The sequence below is a fragment of the Lepidochelys kempii genome, chromosome 7 (genome assembly GCF_965140265.1).
Source record: "Lepidochelys kempii isolate rLepKem1 chromosome 7, rLepKem1.hap2, whole genome shotgun sequence".
Taxonomy (NCBI): Eukaryota; Metazoa; Chordata; order Testudines; family Cheloniidae; genus Lepidochelys; species Lepidochelys kempii.
In genome coordinates this window covers 92,697,819-92,710,772 of record NC_133262.1, presented here as the reverse complement: position 1 = coordinate 92,710,772, position 12,954 = coordinate 92,697,819, and the positions used below count along the sequence as shown (strand labels likewise).

At 41.1% G+C, this 12,954-nt stretch overlaps 1 protein-coding gene across 7 annotated transcripts in view; it reads right to left on the bottom strand.

Moving 5' to 3' along the window:
* PCGF5 (polycomb group ring finger 5) overlaps positions 1-12,954 on the bottom strand; it is a 149,284-nt gene that overhangs the window by 114,815 nt on the left and 21,515 nt on the right. For all 7 annotated transcript variants that reach the window (XR_012160028.1, XM_073353828.1, XM_073353829.1 and 4 more), the window contains exons 4-5: positions 8,164-8,219; positions 7,991-8,050 (exon numbers count right to left, since the gene is read on the bottom strand). Coding sequence is in view for 6 of the 7 variants with exons in the window: in XM_073353828.1 (XP_073209929.1) it covers positions 7,991-8,050; positions 8,164-8,219 (116 nt within the window). In the remaining variant the exon portion in view is untranslated. The remainder of the gene's footprint in view (positions 1-7,990; positions 8,051-8,163; positions 8,220-12,954) is intronic.

The following is a 12,954-nucleotide window of genomic DNA, read 5'->3' as shown; positions in this document are numbered from 1 at the left end:
GTAATGTTTTGGCACCCTGGTAGGTATGATGTTGTGATGTTTATATTGTTGCGGATGCAGAAGTTCCATAAATTCATGGCTTCTATGCACAGCGAGTGAGACCTGGCTCCTCCTTAGTGATTGATGTAAAACACGCATGCTACATTGTCGGTGAGAATAGAGATTGAGGTTTCTCGTATGAGACGGAGGAAGCGTCAGCATGCATTGTGTACTGCACGGAGTTCCAGGAGATTGATATGTAGTCGGGTTTCTGTTGCAGACCACTTGCCTTGTACATTGTGGTGACCCAAGTGAGCGCCCCAACCTATCAGGGAGGAATCTGTTGTAATAGTCACTGATGGGTAGTCTTGTTGAAAGGGAATCCCAGAGCATACATTCCCTGGCTTTGTCCACCATTGTAGGGAGAGGATAACCCTGGGTGGTAGTGTCACACGTCTGTTGAGTGTTTGCTGGGTGCATAGACCATGCTCAACCAGTGCTACACAGAGCGCATATGGAGTCTGGCATACTTTACTACGAAAGTCGTAGCTGCCATACATCCCAGAATCTGGAGGCATGTCCTCACTGAAGTTTGTGGGCTGACGGTCACCATGGAAATAAGATTGGTCAATGTAGTGAATCTGTGGTTTGGCAATATTGCCTTGGCTTGTATGGAGTCTACGTCGGCTCCAATAAACTCCAATTGCTCGATTGGTTCCAGGATGGATTTCTTTTCATTTATCTGTAGACCTAGGTGGTGAAACAGGTCTATTGTGGTCTTCAGCATGCCTGCTGTTTTTTGTCGGTTGGTACCCTTGAGAAGACAAGTGTCCAAATAGGGGGAGATGATGACTCCTTTGCATCGTAAATGTGCTGCTACTACCGTGAGCGTTTTTGAGAACATGCGGGGAGCAGGGGACAGTCCGAAGGGAAGGACCCTGTATTGGTAGTGATGGGTCCTACTGTGAACCTCAGGAACCGTCTGTGGGCAGGATGTATTGTAATATAGAAGTATGCATCTTGGAGGTCAAGGGCTGCAAACCAGTCCCCCCATCTAGCACTGGGATTATTGGGGCCACAGTGACCATTTTGAACCTGCAGTTGCATACAAACCTGTTGAGTTTTCGGAGATCTAAGATTGGTCTCCATCCCCCTCCTTTCTTCTCTGTCAGGAAATATTTGGAATAAAAACCCCCTCCCTCGGTATTGATGTGGTACTGGTTTTACAGCACCCAGCAGTAGGAGGTGCTCTACCTCCTGCTGCAGAAGGTGCTCGTGAGAGGGGTCCCTGAAGAGGGACGGGGAAGGGGGGACTGTGGGGGGGGGGGATAGCTGTGAAAGGAATGGTGTAGCCAGACTGCATGATCTCCAAAACCCATTGATCTGTCGTTATCGCAGCCCAGGCATGGTAAACTGGGCATAGACGGTGATCAAAATTGTGGGATGGGGTATCTATTGGCGCAAGAGGTGTGGGGAGGTCGTGCATACTCTTGACCATGACTTCAAAATTGTGGCTTAGATGTAAATGGACAGGTGGACGAGGCCTGGTTCTGTGGAGCTCGTCGTCTCTGGGCCCGTTGTTTGGGTCTGTTCTGAGTGAAGTATCTTGCTTGTTGACGGTTAAACAAGGCGTCTCGTGACCTCTAGTATGGTGTAAAGCAAGGGCGTTTGTCTGGCGGTGGGTGTATGTCTAGTGTATGCAGCATTGCTCGGGAGACCTTCATGGTATGGAGGATGTTGTCTGTTTGAGACAAGAATAGTTTATCCCTATCGAAGGGGTGGTCCTCCACTTTTATTTGTAGTTCTTTTGGAATTCCCAAAGCCTGCAACCATGATGTTCTTCTCATTACGACAGCTGTTGCGGTTGTTCGGGCAGCTGTGTCCGCTACATCCATTGAGGCTTGCAGCACTGTGCGGGCTATTAACTGACCCTCATCGATAATGGTGTTGAGTTGAGGACGTTTATGCTATGTTTATGCTTTATCCTCCACAAGCTCTTGTATTTTACTGTAGTTAGAGTAGTTGTAATTTGCTAGTAGAGCAGAATAGTTGGCAACTCTACGCAGAAGGGTGGCTGACAAGTAAACTTTTCACCCAAAGAGGTCCAGTCTCTTGTGTTCTTTATCTTGCAGTGAGGAGCAGAAATGAGGCTGTTTACTGCGCTGATTAGCAGCCTCTACTACCAGAGAACAGGCTTGAGGGTGTGAAAACAAAAATTCCATGCCTTTGGCTGGAACGAAGTATTTTCTGTCAGCCCTTTTGTTGGTGGGTGGTGCCGATGCTGCTGTTTGCCATATTACCTCTGCAGGCTCCATTATAGCCTCATCCATGGGGAGGGCAATCCTGGTCGATGATGCTGGTTGTAAGATTTTTAACAACTTCTGTTGTTTCTCCTGCACCTCATGCAAGGCAATTTCTTGGCTGTCTGCTACTCTTTTGAAGAGTTCTTGGAACCGTTTCAGGTCATCTGGTGTCGTAGGGGTAGACGGCGTCACTGCTTCATCTGGTGCAGAAGATGAGTGTGGGGCACGTGGTGAATCATCCAGGTCTGCCTGAGATAGTATCTCTTCCTCTTCTATCTCTGTCTCAGGGGGGTCAGAGGTTTCTCTGTGTGGTAATGATGGGTGTACCCTGGAACCTCTTGTTGCTGGGGAAGGGGGACCAGAATAGGGGCTCTGGTATGTAGGCCAAGGACCCCATTGTGGCCACTGCATGGGCTAAGGTGGTAATGGGTAAGGCCAGCGCTGTGCATACCAGGGCTGTAAATGCTTGGAGGGATGAGGCTTAGGCTTCACAGCATTCCACGTAGGTCTCATGTGTGATGGGGATGAACGTTGAGAGGAGACGCCATTGTCCTGCACATCTCCTTCCTTGCCACTATGCATGGAGAGTGGTGCAGGAGATGAAGGATGGTACCGCGCTATGTAGCTCGGGGAGTGTTCAGTGCCGAGCAGCGGTGACTGTGGTGCTGAAGAAACTGCTATGTCAGCAGGATGCAGGAGTTGTGCTGGTCCCGCCTTGGGGTTGTGGTCGACCGTTGGAGCACCAACACGTACTGGGTTCGGCTTGTTAGGCGGCAGCAAGTCTTGGGTCAGTGCCGGTGGTGGCAGCATTGACCGCGGTGCCGCTGCCTGTGCCGTGCTCTGCACCGGGGTGTGCTGTGGAGGAGACTTGACGTCTCAACTCCTGTGCCGCGCATTGAGGTTGGGCAGGGCTCCACTGAGGGATGGTGCTGGAGGAGCCCAGTGCCTCGTAAGTGCTAACTCTGGATGAGTGGAGCACTGAGGGTAAAGACCTCGCTGGGGAAGCTCTCTTTTTCTGAGAGACCCTTGCTGGAGAGGTCAAGGCTCGCTTCCTGACAGTTTGGAAGTCAGAGCCTTATCAGAGCTCAGGGATCTCGATTTATGAGACTCCCCGGAGGATGTCTCTCACGGAGGTTGGGAGGATTTCTCCAGGACAAGCACTTTCAAGCGGAGATCCCTGTCACGTCTTGCCCTTGTTGTTAAGTTGGTGCAATGTATGCATTTCTGGGAGATATGAGTTTCTCCCAGACAGCGAATGCAGGATGTGTGGCCATCATCGGTTCACGGCAGGAGTCACACTTTTTAAATCCTGTTGAGCCCGGCATGATTGCAGTTAAGCCTCTCCCACCTCTCTAGAGATAAGGTAATGGTAAACAGAAACTATTCCCAAAGGGGAGTTAAGGAGAGAAAAAGTCTTTTTCGTTCTTCTCTTTTCCTTTCCTTTCCTTTTTTTTTTTTTTTTTAAGAAAAACATCTAAGAGAAATTAATGAAACTATGTAATTATGTATAGACTAAGACCAACTAAACAGTGTAACTAAGTATAGACTAAAAAGAAGTTCCTATGTAACTTGCAACTTTTTTTTTTTTAATAGAAAGTATCAAAGAGAGCACTGCCGCGGAAATCTGTCTGCAGCCGAGGATGGTTGGGGGAGTGCGCACTATAGGAGGTTCTAACGGTTGCACGAGACGACTCCTGTGGGTGCCCTTCCCCCGACCGCGTACTGCTGCGAGAAATCTCCAATCTCCGGCGCAGTGACGCACCAACACCTAGAATGGAGCACCCACAGGGACACCACTCGAAGAGGAACACTGAAGATCCTTATCAAAGACATAAAACCCAGGAGTATAGCGGGTCTCTGCAAGCTCCCCTTTCCAAGAAAAAAAACACTGTAGTAAACCCAAACAAAAGAATGCTGGAAATATCCTTATTGAAATGGGTTTCTTTCACAATCACTCTAAAATCTTCATTCTGGAAATTCTAGGAAAAATGCCTTACAGAAAATTTTTGTTTATTTCTTAAATGTTGAAATGGCGTATCTGCAAGTATTCTAAGTGAATGAAAAACATTTAATATGGTTTGTTAATATCATGGCTATGGTAAAATGCTTTATGTACCAACCTGAAATTTAATAACCTTGCTAAACTGATTTCTAATCTAAGAAGCCTTTTAAGTATAGAATATATATATATTGATGGGAGCTTTATTAATTATTTAATATGTAAGCAATCCCCTCCCCCAAGTCAGGAAGAATCATCTCTCCAAAAATTATGATGAATCAATAAATTCTGTAATGACCATTTAAGCTAGAGACCCTCTTTAAAAGTTATTTAATTTTAAAAAAGACTGTAAAACTGAAAATGTTTATATTAAGAGCGTCTGGAGTTTTTACAAACAGAATTTCATTTCCTACTGAACCCTAATGAAACTGAAGAGATCTCTGAGGCCATGTCTACCCTACAGACTTAGTTTGGTATAACTACATCACTCAGGGGTGTGGATTGTTCACACCAGTAGTTATACTGACCAAACCCCTTGTATAGAAAACGCTATGTCAGTGTGAGAGGTTTGCCCGTCAACACAGCTAGCGCCTCTTGTGGAGGTGGAGTAACTACGCCAACGGGAGGAGCTCTCCCATAGACATAGGCGTGTCTTCACTTAAACATTACTCTAGTTCAGCTGTGCCGTTGCCACCTTTTAAGTGTAGATCTGCCCTCAGGAAATGGACTGAATAATAATACTAATAACAACAACAAAAAGATAAAACTAACTTTAAAAGATTATCTGAGGATAAGAGAACAAAGGCAATTAGAAGTATGCGGCAAATTCATTAAACAGATTGTGTGCTCAGGAGCTGAAGGTGTGACCAAAACCAGGCATGGAGCCCATGAAAGTATAACGGCAGCCAACCTTGAATCTAAAGAGACCTGAAAGAGGTGTATTTTCCTATAATTCCATTAAAATAGAAAGAAGAGTATAAAACTCTTAAGTGACCACCCTTCACTCACACTCTCTGCTATCCTGCTCAAGCACTCCTACAGTCATCCTATCGATCTCTACAAGCAAGCTGCCACAGACACCTGAGAAGAAAAAGAAGGCAACAACTGTGACAATCAGGGCACAGACACCCCAGGGAGAACAGGTGTGTCTGAACCCGAGAGAATAAGCAACTGAATCAACTGGTTGTATACAGTGTTATTGTGTATAAGTATATGCCAAGTAAGGTCTTTTATGAAAGCTTGTAATGTTCTGACCTTGACGGTCATTAGGTGATATGTATACAGATTATGGTTATGAATGTGTGTGTGTGTGTGTAGAAAATTGTAATAACTGTGGTGCAACTACAGCATCACCTCAGAACAGAGGGTGAAGTAATCAGGCAGAGAAGGGCATCTTCCAGGTCAGTTGTTTACATGAAACCAACTTCAAATACCCACCCATTGTCCAGCCAGGAAGATACAATGGTGGATCATTAAAGTTAATGGAAAGACATTTAAACTGAAAAGAAAACTAAGGAAGGAGGGAGTTTCCCCTGCTCTGTGTATCCATGAATTACCAGAGCCTGACAGAAAGGGGAAAAAAAAAAAAGGCACACCCTGTTAAAAGAGAAGAGGGTTTGAAGTGAAGGCTATCCAAAAACTGAGGGCCAGCCTCTAAGCTGGGTGCTATGAGGGTTTGAAGTGAAGGCTATCCAAAAACTGAGGGCCAGCCTCTAAGCTGGGTGCTATCTGGGAAACATGGGATCCCCTGTAGAACAGAGGGTATATGCTGGGAAACTGTTCAGAGGCAATAGGTAACTTGTATGAGAAAAGGGAATTTAACTAACATAGAAGTGTAAAGACCGAGACTCCATCTTTCTATATATTTTCTGTGTAACATGTGTTTGTTTTTCCTCCCTATTCCATCTTTGAATTTATGATTTTTCTATCAAACAAAACTTTGGTTTATTTTTACTGCAAGCAAGAGTTTGTTGTGCAAGCTGTATGGAGTGTGTGTGCCCAAGTGAACTCGTGACTGGGGGCAGATTTCACTCCTTCAGGGGTGACAAACCGGAGGAGAAAAGTCCAAGTGTCTGGTAGTTAAGAACTTGGGCAGACAGATTTGGGAGACACTCGAGACTAGAAGGGCTAGTGGGATCAGCCCTGCAACGAGTAACTAGGCAGGTGGAAGCCAGGGTTGAGACCTTTATGCTTGTAGGCTGGCTACTGGTGTCAAAACTCTGAGCTCTTATAGCATAGCAGTAAAGCACCCAAAATTACAAGACAGGTGGTGAAAGAATCACCTGGGTGATCCCCAAAATGTCACAACAACCGCACAGTAGGAGCAAAGGCAAGCAACCTTTCAGCCTAGATGACAACCAAGAAGACTTCATCGTGGTGAGATGGAAGTAGCCAGCCTACATAACCCGTTTATATTCTACACTTTGATCTACAAAGCAAAGAAGTCCTTAGATTAACAACTGAACTGTTTGAGGAAGATCTAGAAGGACGAACTGGTTAAAAATATATCAATCGTACAATCCTTACAACTGTATAAATTTACAGTAACTGGTAATTTACAGTGTATTTCCTTGACTCTGTTATATTCCTTTATCTTGTAAAGGACACCCTTCTTTTAATGGATCATTATGATGAGTAAATAACACTATCAACAGTTCTGTTTATCTTTAATAAAAATTAATAAATAAATATATTTGTCTTAAGTTTATTTAATATGTACTTCTAATTATATCTGGTACTTTGTAGTGGACTAGTAAAGTTTTGTCTAAATTGTACTATAGGCTAACATTAAAATAATTGTATTAATAGGAAGAGAAAAAATTAAAGTTGTCCCTGTAATGTTTGCCAAATGTAAATGTACAAAGTACTAGTGAGGTAGGAAATATTATTTTTTCAAACTGCAAAGAGGATATTATAAACAGAAAATATATAAAAAATTTATAAAAAGAGTACTTGACAATGCCTCTTTGAAACAGATGATCCTCATACAGCATAATAAATCTCTCTTTGGATTGACAGTGTGTCTTTAAATGGTTTACAAAAAGTCAAACACGCTGTGGCATCCAAATCATGAAGCCAGTTTAGAGAATACAAAACCCCTGGATTTTCTGCACTACTTATCAGCTCAATAAAGGAGTCCCAAAGATTTTTAAGACTAAATAGTGAAAGACATCCATTCTGGAATATATATAAAGCAATTGTTTAGCACTTGTGGAAAAATATTTCTGTTACTTGTCAAACCTAATTCTTGACAACCTCCCACTTAACAGCTGGCCAAATTTGATAACAAAAGAAATCAACTGTATATAAAGACTCACGTAGTTCTATGTTTTACCCCTGGTAGATTATAACTAGGATCAAAGTAGAAAACATCAAGTATAAAAGATATTAAGAATTCAAAGCAGAAAGTAGTATGAATCTCAAACATGGGAATATTATTGGGAAATGCAAGTAAAAATAAGGATGAAATTGTTAGATTTAAAATTTACAATTGCTAAATAGACAAACATCAGGGTATCGTGGCCCTGATCCTGTAAACACGTATGCAAAAGTGTAATTTTATGCACCTGTGTAGTTCCAACCACTAAATTCAATGGACCTATACACAAACACCAGTATTTGCATGGGACTGCGGCCTATGGAGGAGCCATTACATTACTGAACAGATACATTATTAAATTTATAGCTAGAACAGCAACAAAAAAATCACCTTGTCCATTTTCTTGAGGTTTGTTTTTCTTCCAAAATTCGATCTCACGCTGAAGTTCCTCTAGTTAACATCAAACAAAAGCAAAGTGATGTTTCAGATCAGCAATATAGAAATATCACTAGAAATGCTGCTTCCAATAACACAAAAAAGGTAGCAAAACTAATCAAACTTACGTTCTCGAAGTCCAGGCACCAGCTTAAATATAATTTCCTCTAATGTGTTATCCAACCTTTCAAGGAAGAAAAAAAAAATTTCTTTCAAAGAAAGAAGATGCCTATGCAGGATTTTAGACACCCCTTATAAGTAATTAAAAACAAATTTAAAAAGCCTCCTAAACAAACATTTCAGGAATTATATAACAATGCTCCTGGTAAGTAATACATCATTCACAACCCAATAGATTTCAAAATGAAAAAAAAAGAAAAACATGAGAAAAATATATTCACACTTATCTCCTCTCACCCATCCCTTGCACTGATTTGTTACAGAATCAGGCATAACTTCAGGTGTCAGTATTTAAAAAAATACAGAGAAAAAGGGAAGGGGGGAAGAAAGAGGAGAAAAACAATCTCACTATATAAAACATTCATAGTATTTTTCAATTTCTATCACATGCAAATTATTGTGTTTCACTTAATATTTGAAAAGGACAATTAGAAAAACGATAAAATGTAACCACCCCCCCAACCATTTTAAGATGGTGGCCATTGTAGTCAACTTTAAATAATAAATTCATTGACCGTAATGTTTCTCTGGTAAATTTCTGGTTGACTGTGTTTTTTTTCTGGACTAAAGAATGTTGCTATAAACTATTATGCTCATAAGCATTTTTAAGATGTCCATCACTACAGTATCAAGGTACCACCAAACAAAGCAACGACACACCATCTCTTAAAAATAATTAAAAACAGGTAGCCATACAGAAAAATAACCACTGGGTTAATATAGAGTGCTAGCACACACAAACATTATGTTTCATAAGGTTATAGTTTTGTGTCACAAACTAACAAAAGGAAGGCTACTTACAGATAATGGTAGCAAATATATTTTTATCTCGGTGTGTGTAAACAGACGAGGGTAACTACCTAGTACTGAAGTTGTTATCTTAAACTTTATGAAACAAGACAGAATATGCGTCTGCTATTACTTCTACCAGCCTGGATAGGAACTCAGTTTCTATGACACTGCTTTTTTATATATTAACAAAACATACAGTTTTCTATAGTAATATGACATCCAAATAATCTTTAGATTAAAAGAGAATGTATGTATTTTGGGTATCAACAATTCAGACTATTGATAAAATAATCTAACAGTTCCATATAAAATATAACTATATATTATAGAATAGTAAAACCATAGGACTAAATTCAATGGTGATATAAAGGGAGGTGCAGATTGGAGTAAGTGCTAGAATAGCATATACACAAATATTGCATTAATTGGGTGTGGGAAATGAATGTAATTTACACACCACAGAACAGAAGGACAAGATCGAAAACAAAAAGTAAAGTAAAAAATAAAGCAAAGATGATTCCACTCTATTGTCAAGCTGTTAGCAAAGAGGTATAAGAAAGTGGTGGGGTGGGCTTGCTTTTAAACCCTTCTGTAAGTTTCTTTTCCTGATCACCCCACTTTCTGCACCCTGAATTTTGACACTCATTAGGCTAAATCCTTGGTCCCTGTTCTGGCTGCTTTGCTGGGGACTCAACCCTGGACTCTTCCCGCTGAGAATCCCACATGTGACACAAAGCTAGAGTAGTTTTCAGAGTAACAGCCGTGTTAGTCTGTATTCGCAAAAAGGAGTACTTGTGGCACCTTAGAGATTAACCAATTTATTTGAGCATAAGCTTTCGTGAGCTACAGCTCACTTCATCGGATGCATACTGTGGAAAATACAGAAGATGTTTTTATATACACAAACCATGAAAAAATGGGTGTTTATCACTACAAAAGGTTTTCTCTCCCCCCACCCCACTCTCCTGCTGGTAATAGTTTATCTAAAGTGATCACTCTCCTTACAATGTGTATGATAATCAAGGTTGGCCATTTCCAGCACAAATCCAGGTTCTCTCTCCCCCCCCCCCCACCACCACAAACCAATAGGAGAGTGGGGGGGGGGTATGGGGAGAAAAGCTGGATTTGTGCTGGAAATGGCCCACCTTGATTATCATACACATTGTAAGGAGAGTGATCACTTTACATAAGCTGTTGCCAACAGGAGAGTGGGTTTGGGGGGGGGGGGTTCCTGGATTTGTGCTGGAAATGGCCCACCTTGATTATCATACACATTGTAAGGAGAGTGATCACTTTAGATAAGCTATTACCAGCAGGAGAGTGGGGTGGGGGGAGAGAAAACCTTTTGTAGTGATGAACACCCATTTTTTCATGCTTTGTGTGTATAAAAACGTCTTCTGTATTTTCCACAGTATGCATCTGATGAAGTGAGCTGTAGCTCACGAAAGCTTATGCTCAAATAAATTGGTTAGTCTCTAAAGTAAAGCTAGAGTAGTTGGCTCAATGCAACTTGTTTCACTTCTTCACATAGAGGGAGTGATGGAGTGGGACATTCTAGGAGCAGGTCTGAGCACAGAGGGCTCTGCCAGATCCCCCAGGATGCTGATTGGTTGCTGCGAGCATAAGTTAGAGACTGCTCTAAATTATGCTGGGAATCCTTTTGGCCATCAGCCGCGTAGGATCAAGGAAGCAAAAAGGTGCTTTGAGCCATCTCCCAACTTTCCCCAAGGAGCGTGAATTTGGCACAGGTGAGAACTGAGGCTACCAGGTGCCAAATTGATGCTAGCTGTGCTACTTTTTCATTTACACTGGTTTGTGATCCAGTTACACCTGACAGGAGTTGCACTCATTTAATCCAGGTCTAAATTTGGTCAATAGACAGCTGTCCTAATAGGTTTTTAAGCCTTCAGTTCATCTACAGTCTCTCATAAAAAACCCACCACATACTGTATTTATGGTTAGACACTATGTACAAGGGCGTTTAGAGACTTAAAAATGCAGGGTTTTGATATCAATTCTCTCTCAATTTTCTGATCACTAAAATATGACCCATTGTTTCAATACAGCTGCCAAGAACAGATATAATATTTTCCAGAAAATAACATGCATCTATGTTTTTATTGCTAAAGCTAACAATGTTCTTTTACCTCTCTTAATCTCACCCACTCTCCTGTCCACTTAGTCTATCCTCTTCTTTCTACCTCTTCACCTCTCCTTTTGGTCTCCTCTCCCTCTCTGTTTCCTCTTCTCTCCTGTTTTCTCTTCCTTCCTCTCCTCACTGTTTCATCTCCTCTCACCAACAGTAAAGTACGTTGTTCAGAACCTGGACAACAAACAGGACTCTAAGGCAAACAAATAAGGTACAATATAGTAATACTAGGGAAACAGAACAATTCTAGAGTCACTCAGAGGTCACATCACAAATGCAGTGTTTGCTGTTGGATTATGCGAGATGTCTGTTGCGCACTCTACTTGCCCTCACAATAATTAATAATGTAGAAGAGAAAATGCACTCATACACACACCTCCTTTAATTTTCAGCATCAAAATTCAATGAAAAGAGCATGTTATTTTCTGGAAATTATGGTAAATCTCTGTGTTAAAAATACTGAAGTAGTAATTAACATTTTACTAACACCATTATTAATATTTTCTAAACAAAAAGCCCTTAAATTTCCCATCCTTGACCCCTTATCATGCATATTAGATGTTATTAACTTGCAAAATGACAATGTAGCAAACAAAGCTGTTTGAAGCTGTGTGTGTGTATCATCTGAAACTCCTAACTGCAGTTTGTTTATTTAGACTCATAGACTTTAAGGTCATAAGGGACCATCGTGATCATCTAGTTTGACCTCCTGCACATTACAGGCCACAGAACCCCAACCACCTACTTCTGTAACAGAGTCATAACTTATGGTTGAGTTAATGAAGTCCTCAAATCATGATTTAAAAGCAGTGATAATCAGACTTAGGCTTGCAAGTGGTTCTGTAGAATGTCTCCTGAGGCTCTTTGTGGCAGATGATATTAAAACACTGTGTGATTTAATTATTAACCAATCAGGATGCTTTTACTAGGTTATTAGTCAACTGTAGTTGATAAAATAATAATACTTGGTCAGTCATTTTGCTGTGTGTGTGTAAAAATAAATTAAAATAAATAAATAAATAAATAAATTTTAAAAAAATGAATTAACACTACTGTGACTCTTTTGGGTATTGTTGATCACTAATTTGACTCCTGAAGCATGGAGGTCTGAGTATTACTGACGTAAAGACTTCAAGTTACAGAGAATCCACTATTTACTCTAGTTTAAACCAGCAAGTGACCCGTGCCCCATGCTGCTGAGGAAGGCAATCTGCCAATCTGACCTGGAGGTAAAATTCCTTCCTGCCCCCAAATATGATGATCAGTTAGACCCCAAGCATGATGGCAACACCCACCAGCCAGACACCTGGGAAGGAATTTCACTGTAGTAACTCTGAGTCCTCCCCATGTAGTGTCCAATGTCCAGCAGTTGGAGATATTTGCCACTAGCAGTCACAGACCATATGCCTGGATGGACCATATGCCAGTATAGGCAATCTCATCATACCATCTATAATGGTATTCACATACCACATGCTACTATAATAATCTTTGTACAAAATATGCATTGTAAAGTATCATTTGAAAACTAATAACTCACTGGTCAATAATATCATGATTATTTATATATAAAGTTATAAACAGCTAAATTAGGTCTGAAATGTGTTTACCAGACAAGTTTGGGTAAACTAGTTTCTCAAAGACAAAGGACAAGATGACACCTCCAACCAGATATAATAAAAGTAGATGGACAATCATCTATCAAGTGGCCATTTTTTGGCAAGGAAGAGGAGCAAGCACAGCAACTTCCCACTTAAAGTCATCCCGGTTAATGCTGTTTCGTTCTTATGTTGCTGAT